The 23618-nt window shown below is 51.2% G+C and overlaps 1 protein-coding gene across 2 annotated transcripts; it reads left to right on the top strand.

Annotated features, from left to right (window-relative positions):
* The first annotated feature begins 7595 nt into the window (after nt 1–7595).
* WSCD2 (WSC domain sialate O sulfotransferase 2) lies at nt 7596–22757 on the top strand. 2 transcript variants are annotated; one of them, XM_010720195.4, is made up of 9 exons: nt 7596–7945; nt 12067–12728; nt 15862–15976; nt 16407–16591; nt 17033–17154; nt 17612–17786; nt 18214–18378; nt 19003–19203; nt 21116–22757. In XM_010720195.4, exons 2-9 carry the CDS (start codon nt 12305–12307, stop codon nt 21466–21468), a joined length of 1740 nt encoding a protein of 579 aa, XP_010718497.1. In that variant the 5' UTR covers nt 7596–7945; nt 12067–12304; the 3' UTR covers nt 21469–22757. The 2 variants fall into 2 exon arrangements, with proteins under 2 accessions (XP_010718497.1, XP_010718499.1); XM_010720197.4 differs by lacking the exon at nt 7596–7945 and adding an exon at nt 8038–8590.
* The last annotated feature ends 861 nt before the right edge of the window (nt 22758–23618 follow it).

Here is a 23618-nt window from a genome sequence, read left to right on the forward strand (position 1 = left end):
CGCTTGAAAAATGACCCCGGGAAGGCACTTGTGCCCTCGCAATCTCTGTAATTGGCTGGTGGTGCTGCATGGGGAATGATGCTTCGACCACCCCGTGACCCATCCCATAGCCTCAGGGTGATCCAGGGCACTGCGGAGCTTCCTGTGCCTGCAGCAGATGGGGACTGGAAGGCTGGCCAGCATCCTCCCTGGGGACAATGGGAGCGTGAAGGACAGGGCTTGAGCGCTCTTGGCACTGGGCTCATTTAATCTCCAAATGGCAGGGGAGAGGGATGCAGCAGTCACCTTGGCCACCTGCCATATGGCTGTCCTTTGCACCCGGTGTGACCCAATTAAACCCATCTTCCTTGTACCCATTGCCCTGTGCTGCTTCCTGCCCTGACAGCTCTCCTCACCCTCAGCAGCAAAGCAGCTCTTTCCATCCACTTCATGGGGGATGTCGATGGATGGGACCAGTCTGAGGTGCAGCCTTCCTCCCCTTCCCATGTACTGCAGTGGCATCACCCTGTCTATCTTCAGCATCCATGCCTATATTGGAGTGACACGTGCCCAGCACTTAGGCAGTTTGGTCAATGAGCAACTCAGACTGGACTCTAGATGCTTGTCTAGATTGATTGCCAGCCCTTCTGTACCATCCATCGTGGCAGCATCCCAATAAATACGTAGCTGGGACCATAGGACTGGTAGTATGGTATGTGCTGAGATGCCACCAAGGCCACCCGATGGCTGCCACCTGTGATATCCCTATGGTGGTTTTTCTCCTCCACAAGTCCTGCTGCAGGGCTCTTTGGTGTGGATTTTTTTTCCCCAGCTTTTAACTTATTTTTTAGGCAGATTCCTATCAGGGTGAGGTGCAGCATCTGCTGCCCTGGATTTGTCACTTCTGGAATCGGGACACAGCTCTGGGAGCTCCAAAAACCTTCAGCTCAGTCCTTCCTCTGGCTGTGCTCAGAGCCCTCACTGGCTCCATCAGCTCACAGCCCTGCTGCAGCTGAATAATTCAGTGCTCTGCAGCAGCTCTGGGCCTGCTGAGCCTGCAGCACTGCTGAGAATGCCAACAAGCCAGGTGCTGCAGAGCAGCAGCAGCAGCCAGCCACCGTTTGGGCTCAGAAAGCTGAAAATTGAATTCTTCCTCCTGCAGCCAAGCAATGGAGTGCAGTTGCTGGCACAGCAAATCTGCTCTGGAGAGACATGGGGACACATGGTGATGTCATGGCAAGGAGCACCCTGAGGGCTCCAGCTGCTGTTCACTGCAGTCCAGTATGTGCCGTGATGCTGGAGGAGAACTGGAGGCATCCGGGTGCTCCCTGCAGCATCCTTTGCCTCCTCTTGTCTTCTCCTGGGTGGTTGATCTGTCATCCCATCAGGACAGCAGAAAGCTGGGGATGTCCCTAAAGGTGGGACACTTTTGATAAGTTGCTTAGCTAGGGTGTGGGGCACCAGGACAGTGTTCCACTGCTAGTTAAGGGGCCACTGGGGCCAGAAGGGAAATGAGGATGTGGCTTTGGGGTTGAAAATATAGGAATGTGGAGAGGATTTGCTGCCAAGGAACACAGTCGAGGCTGTTTTTGGCTGAACTTAGTTTTTCCCAGACAGGTTTTACCTTGTCCTGAGTGCAGGGCTTTCATGCAAACGGAATGGAACAAAAGAGCTGAATCATCCCCAAAATGTATGATGGGGCCCCCAGCCCTGGCCATGCCCCAGGATCAGGGACCCATCAGTAACAACAGCAGCATCCTTTCCTCAGAGTGCCCTCGCCATCTTCCATCCCAGGAGCCAGCAGTCTCCAAATGGAGACCCAGGCTGAGGCAGCACCTTGGCCATCATTTAATCATTGTCTTGGGCATCAATTTGTGACTGTCCTGGCCATCCTCTTGGTGATCGTTTTGGCCATCGTCTTGACCATCACCTTGTCCATCACTGTGAGCCACAGCTGCAGCAGCAACCCTGCTGCCTGCTTTCCATCATCAGATGCTCTCAGCTTGCTACTTGCCTCCCCACCAAGCCCCTAGCCTGCTGCAACCTCCTCATGAGGCTGCAGGAAGCGTGACGATGCTGCCAGGAATTCAGATCACTTTGCTGTGCAAATCAACATCCAGCAGAAGTAAGGCTGGGGGAGAAGTATTCCCATTTATGTACAGAAATTGTGCTAACCAAGCAGGTTTTGACAAGGAGCTATGAACATGAAGAGGAAAGAGAAATGCTGGCAGCATTAATGTTTGTGTCTTTTTACAACTTTTATGTCTGACTTAGAATCAACTTTTGAGCTGGAGAAGAACTAACTTCTGATAATTAAGCCCAAAATACACTGGTCTCAACGTTAGGTGTCACCCACACACACATGTTCAGTCCCCAGCCCTATTATTTTAAATTGATGCAATTATTCATCTTGCAGAGTAATGTATTTCTTGCTCTCTGGTGCCCAGTAGAGCTTAAAGCAGAACAAATGCTTTAATAAAATCGAGATAGTGCTTCCTGGAAGCCAGAGTGCTGGCTTATTAAGGACTGTAGTGAGAGGAACAGGTTTGGGAATCTTTAATAACTTCTTGCCTAATATTTCTTCCTTGCAACGTATTTATACGATTAGTAAACGTTTTCTGTTCACTGATTAACTTTGTTTATTTCTTAATTAGGTTTAGCACTGTCTATCTTGTGGTTGCAAAATAATTGTTTGATTAATGTGCCTGAATTTACATTTTCATTAAGCCCCTGCATCGGTTCTGTACCAATTAGCTGCGCTGTAATATGCAGATCTGGGACATTAGAATTACAGTTTTAGCCCATTAGGTAATAACTGTTATATTGATTGGTGATAATGGAGCACAGACAGTGAATACACAGCTGAGCTGTGGCTCAGGGTGGGGGCATGGTGGTGGCAGGGAGGGGGAAGGTGCTGGGGGTGGTCCCCATGTGCAGAGGTGGCACGATGCTCCTCCAGCTCCCTTCTGGCAGCAGCTAGTGATTAAATGGCTTTAATTGGTTCTTTTAATTTGGGAGCCCACATTTGGCTGCTGTGGTACAGTTTTGGTTCCAGCTGGGGTGGGCGATCCAGGTGAGATGTGCCAGAATGAGAACGCAGCCTTCCCATGGGGAGAGCCTCTGCTTCCAGTGATTTAGGACTTTTAATTAGTAATTAGTAATGATATTGAAATTAATGCCTTTACTTTGACAGGAATGAGCTGCCTGAGATGGCAAGGTGACTTCTGCTGTGGTGGCTCCCCACTGCTCTGTGGGGATGGGATGGGGATAGGATAAGGATGGGATAAGAATGAGATGGGGAATAGGAAAGGGATGGAGATGGGAATGGGGATGGCAACAGAAATGGCATTAAGTGAGGATGGATATAGGATAGGAATGGGATAAGGATGGGAATGGGAATGGCATAAAATGAGGATGGAGATGATATGGGGATAGTATGGGAGTGGTGATAAGGTGGGAATGGGAATGAGGATGGGAATAGAATGGGGATGGGATAAGGATGAGATGGAGAATAAAGATGGAGATGAGATGGGGATAGGCACAAGGACAGCAGAAGGATTGTGAATGGGGACAGGGCCAAGGACAGACACAGGAGCAGAGATGAGGACAGGGACAGGATCTGCCAGGTGTCTCCTCCTGGGGCTGGCAGGAGGATCAGCTGCTGACCCCGAGGGAGCTGATATGACCGTGTTGGACAGCTGGCAGTGCTGCTGGAGATGATTTTCTATCAAGAAGGAGGGAGAGGTGGGGGACAAAGAGCCCCTTTTTCATTTTCCTTGGTGACCCCGGCACGGCTTTCCAGCTAGTAACACTGGAAAAGCCAATGTGAGAGCAAGTTACTATATTTGCTCTCACCACTAATGTGGCTTTTTTATGCTGGATTCTGCTCACAAAAACTAGGACACGGCCATTACACGTGTCTGCTCTAAAGCTGCAGTAATCTCCTGCTCTCAGCCCAGGGACAGCAGGGCTGGTCCACAGGGTCCCATGCATTGCAGAGTCCCTGGGGCTAGCAGGACTGCCAAAATACACTCTCCCTTTCTCTCAGTCCTCCTTTTTGTATGAAACTGGTGATGAATTCCCTGTTGCCAGAGGGGGAAAAAAGAATCCAGATGATTGCGTGCTCTCAGCTCATCTGTAACACGCAAACGAGGAAATGGAAACAGCAGAAAGAAATAATAAAGGCAGATTATGCTGCAGTGGGGAACGCTGGCTGCCATGGGCACTGAAATACAGTTGTCACTGCTGGATAACATTCTCAGGTGAGGGCTGCGGGCAGTGGACCTATCCCTGGAGACTTCCCTCCCCTGTGGGAATGTCCTGCTGCGATGGGCTGGGAGATGTGCAGGAGTAGGAATAGGACCAGGAGGAGGATCAGGACCAAGACCAGGAGTAGATAAAGACCTGGACCAGGATCAGAACCGAGACCAGAGCCAAGTCTAGGACCAAGACTAAGATTAGGACCAGGAATAGAATAAGGTCCAAGGATAAGGACCGCATTTGGAACAAGGATCAAGACCAGAACTAGAACCAAGACCAAGTCCTAGACCAGAGCCAGGACAGGACCAGAAGCAGGGCTGTGGCTGTGACAGTTATGAGGCAGGCCCAAACAGTTTGCAGCAGACAGCCCTGGGGCATTGCTGATTTGGGAGAAGGACAGCACCATCAGAGGCAGATGGTGGCTCTGTAAGCAGGCGGGGAGCCGGGGGCTGAAGCTGTTCTCCTTCAGGAGATGGTTTTACAGCTTCCATTGAAAAACAGCTCCTTCATCTTTTTACCAGCCGGAATTTTACTGGCAGTTAATTTGTGATGTACCACCCCCGTTCATCACACCAGGAAATGGCTGAAAAAGCCATTCCTTCAGTACAGGAACGAGCAGACCCAGACTTTATGGGCTGTATTCTCCCCTCAATATCTTAACATTATCAGGAATTAGCTGCAGCAATCTTCATGGCATCGTTTGTTGGAGGGCAGCTCTCAGCCAAGAGCAGGATAATAATAATAAAAATACCGTACTCGTCTCCAAGGTAAAGGGAATGGCTCCAGATGGCATCGGCCAGACTGGATTCTTTTGCAGGAAATAAAGAGAGGAGGTCTCAACCGATAGGGGCAACATCTGCGGGGGTTATGTCACCCGTGAGCTGCCCCATGTGGTTCCCTTTACTCTGAGGCTTTATCCCTTGCTGTGGGTAGGGCTTTTGCACAAAGCCTTATGCACAACCCTGATCCATCCCCTCCTGCCCCAGCTGTCCCCTCCTGCTGTCCCACCCTTGCAGAGCTGTAATTTATCCATAGGGGAGATGACGTGTGTCCTCCTCCCCCAGGACCCTGACAAATGAGATGTTTTATTCCAGGACTTTATCCCAGGGAGGAAATAAATAAACAGAGAAACAGAAACCTCATGAATTTTTTAAAGCGCTTATCAAAATCTTTTCTTTCTTCCCCTTTTGTTTCCTAAGGCAGAGCGGGGAGCTCTCCCCTCCATCTACATCCTCTGCACTTCTTTTCCCTTCAATCCCTTAATCGTCTTCCTTCCAGCTTTAATCCACATGCTTCCCTCTTTCTTCTTGTTTGTTTGTTTTGTGTTTTAGTTCCCTGAGCTCCAAACAGTCACAAAAACAATGCCAACACGTGGGAGGCCACATCCTCCCCAAATGAGCCATGCGTACTCATGCAAACCTATCTTATCATACATCCCTCCTCTTCCTCCTTCTTCCCTAAAATGCTTTTGATCTTCAATCCCTGATTCCATTCCGTGCTTGCAGAACTCTCCCATGAGGCTTGCATCACCATCACTGCCATCCTAATGAGTAAATTAAGAAAAAGCAGAGTGGGAGAGGTGTGAGCTCCTGAGGATGGCACCTGGGAGGCACAGTCCCTGGGGGAGATGCTTGCTGCTCCCATGGGGCCGGGAACGCAGCGCTGGGGATGGTCCCTGATGGATGTGATGCAACAGTGCAAAATGGAAAAGAAGAGGATGGGCAACCATCTGCACTGCTTGTGGAGGCTCATTGGTTTGCAGCACTTGTGTTTTTGCAGGCTCTCTCCTTTCTGGCTCCCGTCACTCTGGTTGGCCAAAGTGGAGACAAGCATTGAGAACGTGGGACCTGCTGGGTGTTGACTTTTCATCAGTGCTCCCTGATAACGCAGCTCTGCTGCCCCTGGAATTTTGGCATAGACATCAGAATGATGATTTTCCAACCCCCTGGCAAGGATATAAGCAATGAATGACCCAAAGGCATCTCCTCATCCCATTGGTTTCCATTTAGCGCAATGTCTGTGAGCTCTGGACTCATCCTCTAATCGCAGAGTCATTAAGGTTCGAAAAGATCATTGAGCTCACCAAGTCCAACCCCAACCCATCCCCTCCACTAAACCACGTCCCTCAGTGCCACATCTCTGCATTCCCTGAACACCTCTGGGGACGGTGACCCTGCCTCCAGCACCCCAGGCAGCATGTGCTGCTCAAAAAGCTGGCATTTGGGATCACAAAGGGACTCAGAGCAGTGGCTTCAAGAACAAACTTGTTTTTTTGCATCATGGCTCATTAGCGACACAGAGCAAGAAAGCAACAACGAGCCATTTAAATTGTAGATTCTGACCTTTATGCTTAAGATCTTTTCAGACATCCTGTTTACAGCTTTTTTTTTTCTTTCTTTCTTTCTTTTTGGTGTGTGTGTGTTCTGGCACTTCATAATCCTCAAAATGAGATTTTACAGTCTTTTTTTTTTTTTTTTTTTAACTATTATAATGCACCACGTCATCCTACTTTTCCCTACTGAGGAGCCATCCAGAGACAGCCCCAGGGAATTAGAAATATCTGAGAGCCCATAGATCAGCACTGCCACCTCCCTTCAGCGGTGGCCCTCTGGGCACAATCCCATGTACATGTAGGTACCCAAGAAACGTCACCCCGGTGCTGCTTCCCCTGATAAGGATGTTTAAAGAAACATTGACATTGGCTTTTGGCTCCCTTGACATAGAGGAGGGGTGGCACTGGCACTTGGGAACACTTCAGAGCAGTGTCAAATGTCCCCTGGCAATGGGTTAAGGATGGAAAATGCCATTCAATGCCTGTAGAATGTGGCCAAGCTGAGGCTCTGGAGTCCTTGATCCAGAATGATTTCCATTTACACCCATGGGGAAGGTCCATGGGAAGCACTCCCCCAGCCCAGCATCTCCCAATGGCTCCTAGACCTCCCTCCCCCCCAAAAAAACCCCAAAACTCTCAGTTATATTTTTGCAAATTCTAATTTTAGTCATCGTCTCTCTGTTTTCTCACACATACAGCCACACTCAGAGCTGGCTTAATTCTTCTGCAAGCTGCAAAACCCACACGTTTGCATCTCACGGACATTTCCTCACTGCTCTCCCAGCTGTGAGATGCAGAGAGAAACCAACGAGGTCTTTGCAAGCAGCAAACTTCCCTCTGGCTGATGCCCATCCGAAGAACGCACCACATCCCAGTAGGATTTGCAATTTGGGATTGCAATAGCTCACCGGGGAGCTGCAGGGATGGCAGCCCGGGTGGGAGGGAGGGCAGGAGGGAGGGAGGCCACACCGAGAAACCCAACACGATAAAAATAGCGCCAAGCAGAGGCAGCACTCCCCATCTCGGTTTCCTATGGAAACGTCGCCGCCGTCCCTGCGTGCGTCCGCCCGGGGCAGCTTCGGATGCTCCATCGCACATGGATGCTCCGGCAGCCAGCAAGGACGGCGCTGAGGCTGCAGTTTCCCTCTGCGGGAGAGTTCCCGGCCGCCGTCCTTCTCTCACAGCTCAAGGCCGACCAACGAGAGCCTGGAGGCTGCCCCGAACGCCGTGACCCTACTGCTTTGAGGCCATCAGGAGGACAACCCCCCCCTCCCCGTCCAGCCCCCGTGCCCCCGCCTGGAACAAAGGCGCCGAGTGGGCTGCGGAAGGGGCCATGGCACGGAGAGTTCCTGCCTTCATCACACCAACACAGAGGTATTCCTCCAGATTTGATCATTCCGGGCATGGAGAGGTTGTGGGGTGGCACTGGGTGGGCTTAGAGGGGCTGCTTTCCAAACTCCCCCCCGCAGAGCTAAAGTTGCTGAGAGAAGCGCAGGTTCAACCCCTCTCTCACCATGTTTTACCATCCCAATTTTTGCTGCTCCAAGGGAAGTTTCTAATTGATTTTTTTTTTTTTTTAATTAATTGCTCTGGCTTCAGATAAAGGGGCAAACCTTATTTTTCATTCCCGGCTGGAAAATCCTGGGCTGAACCTGAGCGGGTGGGAGGTTTGCAGGGGTCAGAGTGTGGGTTTAGTTGGGATCGAGTGGGTGCTGCATCCCTGCATCACCCAAGAGGGACGGTGCACCGAAAAAGACGTACCTATAAAATAAAGAACCGAAGGGCACAAAGCAGCCGGTAGGGAAGGAGTTAAGCGCACGCAGCGCTGTAGGACCGAATCGCAGCAGCTCCGGGCTGCGCGCAGCTCTGCGACCGAACCGAGCGGAACCCAGCGGTGGGGGATGGCCTGGGGGGGTCGAACCACTGCCTGCTGCCCTCCGGCCCCGCTGCCCCCCCGGCTCCGAGGGGATGGAGCGGCGGCAGCGCAGGGACGGCGATATCGGCGAGCGCTGGGTGCAGGTAGGGGAGTGATGGGGATGGGGGTTGTAAACGAGAGGGTGGTTTGGGGGGTGGGGATTGGAAGAAAAAGAAAGAAAGATATAACATCCCCCCAAAATGTGGCTATGGGGTTTTGCACTGCCTTCTTCTGCCAAAGCCGTGGGTTTGGGTTTGGGTTTGGAGAGGCACAGGGACTCTCCTCCTCCCCGCGATCTGCAGGAGACCAGAGGATGGCAATCTCCTGTCATGAGCCTCCCCTGTTTATTTGATCCTTTCAGCATCATAGTGGAAGATTTTAATATGAAGCTAAAAAAAATAAGGCACGAAGAAGCAGGAGGCAGAGGGGAAGTGTGTGAAGGTTACCTTGAGCTGAGCACCGCTCTCCATTCCTGGCACCAGGACAGGGTTAAATAAAGTTTCCCAGTGGTGTGGAGCTGGGGAGCACTCTGTGGTAATGGGGTCCAGCCCTGGGATGCCCCTACTCATCCCCTGCTCCCTCCCCCTCTGACTCTGCATAACTCCTGGGCAAGTTGTGCCCAATTTCCCCTTCCCATGGGCACATTCCCTTTCCTTATGTATCTGGGACCTCGGCCATGCACAGGGCAATGGGAGCAGCAGGGCTCTGGCTATGGATGCGCAGTGACCCCATTGTGTCACCCCACACACAACCATCAGGCAGTGGGATGTGGTGGCCCTGGGGCTTTTCTGTCCCCCAGACACTTCGATTTGGGAAGCACAGCAGAATTCGACTGAATGGAAGAAGCCCCAGATGCAGTGCAACCTTTTGCCATTGCATGTTGGGATCTGCTTCAAATTCTTTTGCCAGTGTGGGGCTGTAAGAGCACCTGGATGCATAGGGATGGGTATGCAGAATAAAGAAAAAAAATCAGCCCCTCTGGGAAGGAGCTCTAAAACAAGAGCTGCAAGAACAAATCTTTTGTGCTGTATTCATTTAAATAGGCTGCAGAAGGCATTGTCTGCTGCTCCAAAAGCTCATTTTCTTAATTGCCCCTCTGCTGTGAGTAATCCCAGATTACTAAGGGTGGAGCAAAGCCCCCATAGCTGAGGGTGAAGCATGGGCTCTATGGGCGAATTATGTGAAATTTGGGGCAGTCTGGGGGGGGTACAGCTGCCAGCCCTTGGCTGATGGCCCCATGGACCTCCCATGGGCTTTGTGGGTTTTATGCCAATATACGCAGCATGCGGTTGGTCCCGTTGGTAGTGCTTATCCCCTCCGGTGCACATCTTGGCTCACTAAGGCGTATTGAAACCCATAACTGGATTTTGAAGACTGGGCATAAAATACCTAGAACATAATATGTATTAAGACTCATTAGGTTAAGCCAATTCCCAGCTACACGGAGTCATTTGAATGGAGTTAAATCACCTTTTTCACAGAGCTTAAGTGTCGAAAGGGTGCCAACGTCGGTGATGGCTCCTTCTGCAGCTCTGGGACTGAGGGAATGGGAAGGAGGCAGGAGCACTGAGTAACGTGGCTGAGATGAAGGCAGTGTTCCCAAACTGCTGCTGGATGACATAGGACCAGCCTGGCCCTGTTTGCATCCGGACAGGTGTGCAGGAAAAGGCGTGCAGATTGCAGAGGCGAAATGGTTGGGAGGGACGCACCAGGGAGGGATGCTCCTTCCACCAACCCTGTCAGGCTGTGCTGGAGGATACCCGAGTGCTAGGGAGAAGACAACACTACTGCAAAGTGCCAGACCTCAGTGGTGTGGGCGCAGAGACGACACCATGCATGGCAGTGGGGACATGGGGACACCCTGCAAATGAGCACTGTGCATTGACTCGTGCATAACACGCAGTAGATTTTCCATGCTGTGCCATGGATCCTCTACACCACGGCCTGGATCCTGCATGAAACACTGTGCATCATGCATTTGATCTTCCACGCTGTGCTTCAGATCCTGCACAGCATGAGCTGGATCTTGCGTGCCTTGCACTGCTCCTCCAAAAGCTGTGTTGCATTCTGTGAAACATGCGTTCTATTTCACACACTGTGCACATTTTCAGAGCCAACGGTGCTGGCACGGTGCAGCATTGTGCTGGGGAGGGGGTCCTTGCCCACACTGCACCACCCTGCCCTGCCCACCACCTCCAGCCCACCACTTGCTATTTTAAAGCCCTATTCTTTCCCTGTCTCTCCGATAAGAAATGCTAATGATGCGATGAAATTGGATAGTTCAATCGCCTTCTTCTCCTAATGGAACTCTTGTGTTCGTTAATTTGCTGTTTTTAATGGGCTGATTGTTCTCCTGTGCTGGGGGAGCCACGTGAGCACTTCATTGTGTTTTGCAGTGGTCAGATGTGAGGTGGTGCTTGAAGGCAGCTGAACCTTGTTGCTCACTAATTGTGGAGCAATTTGAAGAGGAGGCCCAGATGTATAAATTATCGGTGCTGCATTCCTTCAGATCATGAGCAACTGCTGAGTTCTGCTGGGACCTCTGCCTGCCATCATTGGGTGCCAAGGGGATGAACCTTGGGAATTAAGGAGGTGGGCAAAGATCTGGCCCTGAGGATGGGGGTATTTTGGGTGCTTCCGGGGGTGAGCTCTATGGTTCTCCCCAGTCTAGTGTCCTAGAGAGCATTGCTGGGAGCATTTGGGCACCAGGGATAATGAAGTGAGGAGGGCTGGGGAATAAAGGAATCACGATGGGGTGGTTTTTATAACAGTGTTATTGTATGCTGTTGGCCCCAGTGATGCCCTGAGCCCCTGCTGGGTCAGGATGTGGCTCTGCTTGCTGTTTGTAATCCTTAGCCAGCGAGGGAGTGGTAAGGCAAGAACATTATCTTCTCCAGACAATTAGCAAAGGCATTAATGGAATATATGCAAATGTGCAGTAATTGACCTGCAACTCTGCAGTTCACGATGGAGAAGGATGAGCTCCAGATGGCTTAATGAGAGTAATTGAAGCCCCTTCTTTATATGCAGCACTGCCTTGCTGTAGCCCAGCAGGAATGGGGCTGGAGGGAGTGAATGGGGACAGGAACATGGAAAGGGACAGCAGAGCTTGGAGGTGCCCACCAATGCAGAAGCTCAAATAGCATGTAGTCTCCTTGTTTGGCTGCTGCTCTGTCTTTACTCTGCCTTTATTCCACCTTTACTCACTTGCTGGGGCTGGGGAGAGGTCAGTGTGTGGGGACCATGGGTTGTGGATCCCAATGAATGGGTTCTTTGTGGGCTGTGCATAATTAATTCAAGAGGTGATTGAGTAACTAGTCTGGGAACCCAAATTAAAATATTTATGTATAATTCATGCCATATGTTCCACCAATATTTTTTATTTAATCAACTGAAGACAGATGGCAGGAACATAGAGGCCATTAAACTAATGGCACTTTGTTTTTCCATTTATTTTCCTTTCCTTTCCTAAAATAAGATGAGCAAGTGACAGGCAGCAGAACCATAGGTCATGGGAATGTTGGGGCCCACAGTGCTTGTGACACGTCCCACTAACAAATGCTTTCTCCTTGGCTTGCAGGTGGAACTTTCTCACCCTGAGACTGAAATGAATGGAGAACCTCAGGGCTGGTGATGCACCCAGGGACTTCTCACTGCTCATGTGCAGGGTGCACAGCCCTGATCACGATAGAGATGCCTGTGGGATCATCTGCTGCTGAGAGCTGCTGCACCCACTGATCTGCTCCAAAGCTCCATCTGTTCCCCATGGTCCTCCACGCTGCTATGTCCCTCCGGGGAGCTCATCCAGGAGGGGAATAATGCAGAATCTCCCACAGAGGAGAGCATCTCCCTGGCTCTCCAGGAGGGATGAAGATGCTATGGCCAAACTATGGGTAAAATTCCAGCGCTCCTTTCGACGGAGACCTGTACGTTTCTTCACGCTTCTGGCTCTCTACTTGGCAGCTGGCAGCTTGGTTTTCCTGCACGCTGGCTTCACTGGGGAGCCCCGGGTGGCAGGGAGCCAGCGCAGCCCTGGGGCAGGCGAGGGGCTGGGACTGCCTTACCTGGGGGGCACACGGCTGAGCCGAGGCTTCCCAGAGGTGGCAGTGGGCCGGCGGCGTGGGCACTGGTTCAAGGGCATGGCCAAGGAACCAGCAGAGAGGAGCAGAGCGGGTGAATACGGCGCGGTGCGGAGCCGAGCACCCAAGGGCCGGGGCAGCCGTGAGAAGGAGGAGGACAGAGGTAAGGGCTGACCGGGTACATCTGGGGTGGCCTTGAGCTGAAATCCAAGGAATTTTGGTCTTGCATCATGTTGGTGAAATGTTCCTGAGCACGTGGCACTAGTACATGGGTATTTATTGATGAGCTATATGGATGGCATGATGAAATTGGGCTGTTTTCATTCCCAGTGGGCTGTCATGCACACCCAAGGGTGCATGTGCCTTGCTTTGGAAACTATTGGTCCAGAGGATGCTCTGGGGAGGATTGTCTTCTTCATCCCTCCCTTCCCAAATACCAATCATCCAGTGCACTTACTCCATTTTTACTCTTACTCTGTGCATCATTGTGCTCTAGGTTGCAGCTTGCAGTGAGGGGCACTTTGGGACTGCCTGATGGGAGGGATGCACAAGGACTGTGCTGACAGGTGGAAGCATGGAGACATGGCTTTTGGGGACGTAGTTTAGTGGGGATGGGTTGACAGCTGGACTCAGTGATCTTGGAGGTCTTTTCCAACATTAATGATTCTATGGTGGGTTGATGGTTGGACTTGGTGATCCTGAAGGTCTTTTTCCAATCATCTGACAATTCTGTGACATCTCAGCCCCAAGAACTCCCATCCTTCGAAAATTCAGGATCAATCTCATTGGCCCCAGTGAACACTGAAGCGTGACATGCATGCTGGGCTTGGCCAGGAGCTCCCTGCCTGTGGTGTGGTGTCGAGCAGGAGTGTTATTAATGAACAAGCATAAGTGAATGCAGTAGTTCTCATTGATTTTTAAAATGTCATCTATTTATCCCGAAGGCAGCTAAAGGCAGAGTTCCATGCTTGCTGACACGTTCTGAGGCCACGGGGTGATCTGAGACAGCTTTGCACATCTGGTGCTGGCACCCAGTGTCCGCAAAACCCAAAGAAACACAGAGGAAAGCTTCCACTGTGACTCTGCCTTGGGGTTTGCCAGGCAAGCCCCCTCCCTGCTGGCTTTGTGACCCCTTGGCAAGGCAGCAGCTCACTTTTTTGGTTCAGTGGGAGAGCTGTTAGGATTTGTTGTCAGTAATAAAGTGGGCTGGTGAGGAGCAGCAATACAGCTTGCCACAGTACAGTGCACCTGTGACAGCAATGTAATGGATCACCGTGGTATTTAGGGCAATCGCTGCAGTATTATCCATTACAGGAAACACAGAATGAAGTCAGCAGCAGGAGTGGTAGCTATTGGAAAGGTGTTTGGCTGTTGTTGGGTTCTCTGCTGCCTTCTTGTGTCCCCTGAGCCCCACAGGATGCATCATGGTTGCTGAACAGTGTGAGAGCCAAGGATGTCCCCGTGTTCCTGCCGTCCTTCTGCAAGGTTGTTCCCATGCCCTGGTGCCAGGGGTGTTCCATTTGTATGAGCACCTGCAGATTTCTGGCTGCCTGCAGATGGAGGTTGAACAAGGTGGCTCCAAGTGATGGGGCTTTTAATGCGAAGGTAAAACTGCTTGTGGTGCTTAAGGCACTTTCTCATGTTGAAATGAGACCGAGAGAAGGCTCCCTATGGATGACGTGCCTGCCCTGATGCTTGCATCCCATTGTGTTCATGTGGTGCACAGGGGCCATGGAACACACTGTGCCATGTGCAGCCTTGATGTCCTGTTAATGCCAACTGACACTTCCAAGACCTTGCCAGATGGTTAGCGGGAAGATGCTGTCAGTCACCATGAAAACCTGTTGTGCCTCTGTGCATTGTAGCCTCCTACAATCAGTCTTTGCTGGGCTCCTCCAGCTGTGGTGCACAAGCAAGCAGTGACACAAAGAGAAGGGGAAGCAGCCACGTGGGCACTCAGCCAGAGATGTCCCCACACCTCCCCATGTCAGAGGGGGGATTGCAACATGGAACAGTGGGCTTGATTTGATGCATCCAGATAATCCTTGCCTATTGCTGGAGGTTTCCTGGTGGTGGGCACTGTCTGTGATGGTGCTGTGCACAGTGACTTTTGGGAAAGCATCTGCAGTGGAGCTTCATGGGGCTGGGGAATGTCTCAGCCCTTGATCAATGAGCTGGAAAATCAGGGGCAGGTACTTGTTTCAAGCATCACTGCAGCACAGCCTTGAGAAACACCTTGGTTCTGTGTTTAGCTCGCTAAACAGCTTGAGCAGTGGAGAAAAGAGGGTGGACAGATGGACAGTCGTTCTGCTTAGCCTGGGGTCCACCCAGCAGCCAGCCCCTCACTCCCCCATTGTCCTTTCATCTCCCTCATTATTCCAGTTGCCTTCCTAATAAGTTGCAGCACACATATGTCAAGAGCGATGGATTGAACGTAATGCACATCAGTCACTGGTGCTGTGAAAATTGCCAGAGCAATCCTGTGCTGGTTAGATCTGTCATGAATTAAATTAGCTGACCTGCCGAAACCTGCTCAACGCTGCAGAAATGCCAAGTTATGCTGAGAGCAATTGGGAGTAACGAACGATGACTGCGTGGTGGTTTGAGTTATTAGGAATGTTGCTTTCTGCCTTCCTCCACCCCATGCCTGGGCTGGTTTGGATAATTGGATTGCAGCATGGATGGGGCTGTGCACAAGGGCATGGCAGCAATGGGGGGTGCAGGATGTGGGGCTGCTGCAGGAACCTCAACGGATGCACAATGCAGGCAGGACGTGGGAAATGATGACATTTATGGTAGGGAGGGCATGCTGTGTTAAGGCATCTCACTGTTGGTTTGGTGTAGGGGTGGAGAGGCACAGCTGGGTGGGTCTTGTCCACAGTGGGCACAGCTGTGAGGAAGGAATGCAGTGAGGACATAATCTGAGTTTGTTCTCAGATTATTGGAAAAGGCTAGACTTATCAAATGAATGATTTCACTGTAACTATTTATTCAGCTCTGTTCCCTGTCCTCCAACATCCTCATTTGCTCTCAGCACAGCCATCACTCTTTACTTTGCCAACTGTTACTGCTGGGCAAATATTGTCTGTGTCGATGTCTTGGGGAAAAAATGAGTTCCTGGCTGAAAGAAATCTGGTTCATGCTGCATTTCTCCTTAATCCAATAGCTCTGTTCCTATCCATGTCCTCCTGAGGACCCCTTGGTTCCTCCCTGTCCTGAGTTGTCAACGCATCCCTATCAGAGATAACAAAATCATCATCATCTGCAGGCTCTGACCCTCTCCTCTCCCTCCCCAGCAAGGTACATTGGTTGCTACGTGGACAACACTCGGAGCCGCACGCTGCGCGGTGTGTCCTTCTTTGACTACAAGAAGATGACAGTCTTCCGTTGCCAGGACAACTGTGCTGAACGGTAGGGTGGGGAGCGAGCACCACACCTTCATTAATTTCCGTGCATCCATCAGACTTCTCTGCTGCCACCACTCTCTGCCCCAGCTGCTCCTCTCCCCTTCTCCCTCCCACTTCTTTATTTTCCTTTAGATGTGTGTCATTTTGATTTATATATATATATTTTTTCTGGGAATGTGAGAAACTAGTTTTACTCCTCAAGAAAAGGGTCGGGAGTTGATGGGCTCTGTTCAGTGCTATTTTCCTGTGGGCAAGGGGCTGTAAGTGCCCAAAGGTGGTGCTGGGCTCTTCTGGCCATGTGTGGTAGCCTCACCACCCATCCATCCCCTCCACCACCATCCCCAGACCCAAGGACTGTCCTTAGCACAGTTCTTACCCCAGTGCCAACCCCTGCTCCCTGTTCCGTGCCCAGCACTTACCCCTCTCCCCTCCAGGGGCTACCTGTACGCAGGGCTGGAGTTCGGTGCTGAGTGCTACTGTGGCCATAAGGTTCAGGCACCCAATGCCAGCGAATCTGAGTGCAACATGGAGTGCAAGGGTGAACGGAGCAGCACCTGCGGCGGAGCCAACCGTCTCTCCATCTACCGCTTGGAGCTGGCCCAGGAATCTGCCAGACGCTGTGAGTCCACATTCTCTGAAAATGGGGATCCCACTTGGGGGTCAAATCCTGGTGTCCCCACTGGCGGGCGTGTTACTGGGGGTTGTAAGGCTCTATGAGCCAAATTAGCTAGGAAACATATCACATCGATAGAGGATGAGAGTGGTTCAATAACGGGCTCATTCCACTTGCTAAAGCTGGCTCCTTACAGCTGGCCAAGCTGGCTGATGGCAGTGGGATTAGCTCCACCTGGATTTGGGTTTTTTGGGGTTCCATCATGTGCTGTAGCAGCCCATGAGCAAGGCACACCTCACTGCAGGGCCATCTTGGTTCTTCCCTATTGAAGGATGGATGCATTCCTGGATAGTTTTCCTTTCCAAACACCTCCCAGAGAGAAGCTAGCTAAAATCCGATTAGAAAAGAGTTAACAAGCCCAACCTGATGTGTTTGCTCTCTCTGCAGATGGCAGTGCAATATTCCGGGGCTGCTTCCGCCAGCCAGACAATGTCACCATCGCTCTGCCTGCCAGCCAGCCCATGCCCAACATGTCTGTGGACAAGTGCGTGGACTTCTGCACTGAGAAGGTACTGAGGCTTTCACATAAAGCTGAGCCAGCAGATGCGTCATGCTAGATAGATCTGCATCCCATCTATTGTGATGTTGTTTATGAATGATGAAATTTGTTGTCCTGTGGCTCATCAGAGGGTGCTACCCTGGGGGAAGGAGATTTTGCTCCTGCCCATGTGCTTTGCCTGAGATCAGCAGCCCTGGCTCTGCCCATGGGCTTGCAGCAGGCCTCCAGCAAGATCGTCATAGAATCATTAAGGTTAGAAGAGACTACTAAGATCATAAATTCCAATGATCAACCTATCCTTACCATGCCTGCTCATAGAATCACAGAGTTGTTGAGATTGGACAAGATGATCAAGCCCAACCGCCAATCCATCACCATCATGCCCAGTAACCCTTGACCCTAAGTGCCACATAAATTACCTGAACATGGCTCTGAGGGTGGCTCTGTCCATGTGCCCATCTCTGTAGGAGTTCCCGCTGTCGGTGCTGGCTGGCACTGTCTGCCACTGCGGCTTCCCCACCACGCTTTTCCCCCTGCATGAGCGTGAGGATGAGCAGCTCTGTGCCCAACGCTGTGCTGGAGAGGAGTTTGAGAGCTGCGGCACCACTGAGTTCCTGCTTGTCTACCAGACCCAGGTGCAAGGTGGGCACGGGACGGGGGCACTGGGCGGCTGCTGCTTCATCCATCCCCCAGGCAGCTGCTCTGTAATAGCTATTTGCCATTCATTAGAAATCACGATTTGTTTTAATTTCCCAGGAAATAAATTGTCCCCTGAACAAACACTTTTAATTACTGCTTAAATCAGATGCAGGAAATCGCAGTTTGCCATCTGCCTCCAACGAGATCCTTCCTTGCTTGGGTTTTTTCTCCTGTCACCGAGCTGTGGTGTGCAGCCAGCAGGTGAACCCACCAGTATGTTGGAAATAATGTGGGGAGAAAAGATTAGGAGCAAGGACAGAGCGCCCAGAGCAGCTCCTACCCCATACAGAAGAAAGGGATGGAAATAGAAGTGCAATATTGGCTGGAATGGAGGGAGATGCTGCAGGCTGACCCCATTCTCCCCTCACAGACAACCGCTGCATGGACCGCCGGTTCCTGCCCACCCGCTCCAAGCAGCTTGTTGCCCTGGCCAGCTTTCCTGGGGCTGGGAACACGTGGGCACGGCACCTGATTGAGCTCGCCACTGGCTTCTACACTGGCAGCTATTACTTTGATGGGTCCCTCTACAACAAAGGTGAGTTGTGGGGGGGGATGTAATGTGATGGAGTTGGGTATCCAGCTCCACCTGTATGGGTGGAACCAGAGTGCTGATGCTGTTCTGCACTGCTTGGCCTATCCTGGTGAACCAGGGACCCAACCTCACAGACTTGAGCTCTACCTGTAACCTCCCTGTGCTGTGTTTTAGTCTTTGCAAAGTACAGTTTGATGCATCTGCGTTGCTTGAGTGTGTTTCAACCAGTGATGGGTGTTGGAACTTCAGGGCGGTGTTTCTGTCTTCACCACTGCAGCAATGATGGGAGCTGGCCTCCCATGGAAAGGCTCCAGGGAAGCTGCTGCATACAGGGTTAAACAGCAAGGAAAAAATTTAAAAGAAAAAAATTTTAGGCATGCACGAAGCATTTTCAGGCAGAAGTAAGCCCCTCTAATAACACAAGTTGTTGCAATGGAGGAGAGAACATCAGTTCCCCCATTTTACAGCCATTTGCCACAGTTTTATCTGAACTTCTTGCGGAGCCAGCATGCTTGTGAAAAGCCACCACGATGTTTTGGGCCTTTTCCCCTCTTAGTTCATCAGGAGAACTTAGAAATGGTAGTGACAGCAGTGATAGCTACAGAACTGTTGTATGTACTCTGACAGGGTTCAAGGGCGAGCGGGACCACTGGCGGAGCGGGCGGACGATCTGCATCAAAACCCACGAGAGTGGCCAGAAGGAGATCGAGGCCTTTGATGCTGCCATCTTACTGATTCGCAACCCCTACAAGGCACTGATGGCAGAGTTCAACCGCAAATACGGGGGACACATTGGCTTTGCTGCACACGCCCACTGGAGGGGCAAAGGTGGGATTGTGCTGATCCACACGTAGCCAACCCATGGTGCTACCATGTTGGGTCTACTGGGGTGAGGAGCATCCTGTAGGCTTGTAACCAGTAGGGTTATTGTGCAACTGTATAATCATTAAGGTTGGAAAAGATCTCTAGGACCGTTGAGCCCCACCATCAACCCATCAACACTATCTCCACTTGTAGAATGTAGAATCATTAAGATTGAAGAGCTCCAAGATCACCGAGCCCAACCTGCCCTCACCATGCCTATTGTGTCCCCCAGTGCCAGATCTTCACAATTCCAGGGGATGGTGAGCCTACTTTCCTGGCAGCCTGTGCTGATGAATCACCACTCTTTCTGAGAAGATATTTTTCCTGATTTCCAACCTGATTTCTCCCCTGACCACAGTGCAGTGTTTCAATGTCTTTCTTGTAGTGAGGAGGTTGGGTGTGAGGGAAGAAATTCTGCCTCTCACAAGCAGCTCTACAAGGCAGTGAGCCTCAATGCAGATGTCTTGGTGCACAGAGAGAAAGAAGAGATTTAAAAACTAATGGCACTGGTGAAATATTTCCATGTGTCACCACAGGGCTGGGACAGTCAGTGCTGTGCTACCACCAGCACAAGGACGTCCTCCTCAGGGCAGACCTCTGCAGGGTGAAAATCACACCATAACTGCTTATGGCAAATTCCATCCTCCCCCCCTTCCCTTGGGCCATGCCAGTGGGTTCAGCATGCCCGGCTGCTCGCGGAGAGCCACCTTCCCATGCACAGACAGCTTGCAGAGGCTTGTTAATTATAGCAATTTACAAATTGCTGTTGTGGAATTGACTTCATTGGAAAGAGTTAAAATATTTAGCTTGATTGAACATCTGCTACCCTTAATTCAGAGTTTATTTAAGGGGATCTTTTCCTGTTGTTGCAGTGATGTGCCTGGATTTCGTTATTACCATGTGCTTGATGCCAGCAAAGGCGTTTTGGTTATGAACTGAGCCCTCCCCAGCACCCACAGGGAAGCCCCCTGGGCTCCAGCCCCATGCAGCTGGGTACAGCATGTCACTCCTCTCATTTGTACCCACAGCTGTGGGGTGCAAGAATTGCTCCTGTTTCATACCCAACCCAAAGAGGATGCATGTTTTAATGCGTCTTTACCTCCTGGGTCAATTGTCAGGTTAGTTAAGCTTTGGCTCAGCTTGCTTAGAAAGGTGGAGGTTTGCCATCATTTCAGGTCTTTAGTTGGGCTGAGGCTTGCTGAGAAGCATAGGTCACCATGTCCATGAGCCCAAGTTTCTCCTGCAGAAAGCCCTGATCTGCTCAACATCCCACTCTACTTCCTTCTCTGATTTTGGGGAAATTCAACAGATGTTGGAAAATGCTGGATGTGGCCATGGGCAGCCAAGGTTTTCCTTCCCTTGGCTGCAAGCAAGCAGAGGCTGGAGGCTCAGCAAAATCCCTATATTTTTCCATGACATTAATTTTATGATGTCCCTGGAGCAGTTCCAAAGCAAAGTTTTATGTGATATGATTACACAAGGTGAATTGTCCTGTATCTGTTTAATGAAAGAGATACTGTGTTTAATGATTCTTTGGGGAATTAAATACAGTTCAGCTATTAATCAGGCATTGGTTTCTCGGGGAAGAGAGGAAGAGGCAGATACCCAGAGCTTCATGCATCATGAGCCACGTGCAGAGTGCACTTCCAGGAGAGTCGTTGCTTGTTATCAATGTTTCATTATCCTTTTTAATCCCAATTTTTATGCAAAGATCAATTAGCCAAGAAACTGGGGTTAAGTGAGACATGCCCGTGTCCCAGGAGATGTCTTGCCTTGTGAAGTCCCTATAGACCAAGCCACCAGAGCAGGGAGATAGTAACACAAGGATCCCAGGGCCACCTAATGCTCACCCTTACTGTTCCCATGCTCCTTGCAGAGTGGCCGGAGTTCGTGGCCAACTACGCACCATGGTGGGCGACCCACACGCTGGATTGGCTGCGCTTTGGCAGGAAGGTGCTGGTGGTGCACTTTGAGGACCTCAAGCAGGACCTCTTCAAGCAGCTGAAGCGCATGGTGGGGCTGCTGGGCATCGCCGCCTGCGAGGATCGCCTGCTTTGTGTCGAGGGGCAGAAGGACGGCAACTTCAAGCGCTCGGGTTTGAGGAAGCTGGAGTATGACCCCTACACCCCTGAGATGAGGAAGATGATCAGTGGATACATCCGCACGGTGGACGCAGCTCTGAAGCTCCGCAACCTATCAGGGGTGCCGGATGACTACTACCCGAGGTGATGGTGATGGTCGGGGACCTGCCCCTGCCTGGGGAGGGGATTGATTTCCTCTGCCTGCTTCCACCCAGTGGGTGGCTTTCTTGTAATTCTCCATCTGCTGCTATGAGCTGTTAATCAACCCCCTGCATGAGAAACGCTCGCTCCCCAGCCATTGCTCAGCTTGCTTGGTTGATACCTTCACAGAGCTGGGCACCGAGGGGACGCATGGTGCCCTGCCACCACTGCTGGTCCCTGTCCCCATCCTGCAGGTGGGCCCCTGCTGGACACTGTGGGAGTAGGTAAATGGGGTGGTGTGGGGCTGAGCAGCTCCATCCCACTCCTGCATTGGCTGCTGCAGCATCCTTAGCAATGCAAGCAGCTATTTGCTTGCATGGATGCTGCAATGTAGGGGCCTTGTTGGCTTTGGTGGCTGTCCCTATGCTTTGTGCACTCGCAGAACAGCTCCTCTGGCTCTCCAGTAGAGATGGAGATAATTCCAACAAGGAAGAACATAGTGTGGGGGGCAGCACTACAGGATGCACTGAGGTGTGAGGTGGTCGTGATGCACTGGTTGGGATGTCTCTGGGTTCTGTGTGTGGTAATGGGAGCACTGACATTAGACAGAGCAGCATGCACCCCTGGGAGCATCCGTTCTTCATTGCAAAAGCTCCCAAGCCAGAAAAAACCTAGGGAGCTGTTTTGGGGGAGGGTGAAGGGGTGGTGGTCGGGATGAGACCATCTCCAAGCCATGACTGTGCCACTGAGGGCCTGGGCATGGAGCACAGCTTCTGTCCTGGCCATGGGGAAGGAGGAAACCAAAGGAGCTCTGTGCCTGGAAAGCATCTGCAAAGTTGGCTCTGTCCAGGGCTGCATGCTGCCCCAGACACCCCAACTCAGCTGAGTCCCTACCCTCCCTCAGATGGATGGAGATGCAAAAGCCATATCTTGTCTGCAGCCTTTCCTAGAGTTAGATACTCAATGATTGGCTTTTAACTCTTGATGGTGATAGACGCGTGTGCACAGGTCCAAAATCTACAGATGGCAGTTAACCTATACTCAAAGAAAAAGAAGAAAACTCCACTGGAGAAGGAGATTATCAATAAAATATATTTTTCTAACATGTGTGCAGAGCTCACAGCGCCTAAGGGACAGGATGGGGGGGGTCTCTGTGCATGGGGAGCCGCTCACCTACGAATGTATTTTGCAAAGAGTGTGCTGGTGTTCCTTGTCCTGCACTGCAGGCTGGTGGCTGCCTACCTCTGTCAGAACAAATCCTCAGGTCAACCCAGCTATTAAAGAGTTTTGTTGCTACCCTGCCTCCCTGTGTGTTTGTGAGGCTGTGACCTCAAGGCTGGCTGGTGGCACTCGGTCCCAGCGTTAATTGCATTAATGACATCCCTGCATTTGGAGCACTGATGAGGCAGCTCGGTCCTGCCAGCTTTATTACCCTGCTGGTGTCCTTAAAGGAAGGTTTATTTGGGTGCATCATGTGAGCAGAGAGATTTACTGCCAACTTTATTTCCATTGCCTCTTATCGTGCCTCAGGCTCTATAAAAAGAATGGTTTTGGTGGGATTTATGCTGTTCCTCCTGGCCAGCTGCCCTCAGGGCTGCAGATTCTGCAAGAACCCTTATTTTTGGTGGTGCACTGGCAGCAAGGAGACCATGTGTGGGGCATCGTTGGCTCTGCCCAGCATCAGCTCTGAGAGGCACAGCAATCCCAAGTAGTAAAAAATCTCTTTTCTGCAATGTCTGCTAGCTCTAGCAGCAGCTATAGACTGGATGGGTTGCCCTGGTAACAGTGCCTGCACCAAAACTGCCTGCATTTCCCCCAGTTCTGTGTGTGTTTGGTGCACAGACAGTAGCAGTGGGAGGGAATAGGGATCTGATAGCATGGGTATGAGGATGGGACAAGGATGGGGATGGAAATGGGAATAGGAATCTGATCGCATGAGTATGGGGATGGAACAAGGATGGGGATGGGAGAGGAATGGGCATGGGATGGGAATGGGGATGAGAATGGGAAGGGATAGGCTAGGGAGTATCTCCCTTCCCAGCCATGCCAACAGGCATTTTCTTGGGATGAACTGAGCCCTCAAGCAGGGCTCCTCTTTCTCCTAAGTTAAATTGCACACTAAGCTCATGCTGCTCCTTAAATAGGGGGGAGAAACCA

The sequence above is a fragment of the Meleagris gallopavo genome, chromosome 17 (genome assembly GCF_905368555.1).
Source record: "Meleagris gallopavo chromosome 17, MGAL_WU_HG_1.1, whole genome shotgun sequence".
NCBI lineage: Eukaryota > Metazoa > Chordata > Aves > Galliformes > Phasianidae > Meleagris > Meleagris gallopavo.

Excerpts from the sequence above, each read along its gene's own strand:
- WSCD2 (XM_010720195.4), top strand. The coding sequence starts at position 12,305 with ATGCAGAATCTCCCACAGAGGAGAGCATCTCCCTGGCTCTCCAGGAGG. Across the intron at positions 17,155-17,611 it reads TGGACTTCTGCACTGAGAAG|GAGTTCCCGCTGTCGGTGCT; the intron begins GTACTGAGGCTT and ends CCATCTCTGTAG. Across the intron at positions 19,204-21,115 it reads CGCCCACTGGAGGGGCAAAG|AGTGGCCGGAGTTCGTGGCC; the intron begins GTGGGATTGTGC and ends TGCTCCTTGCAG.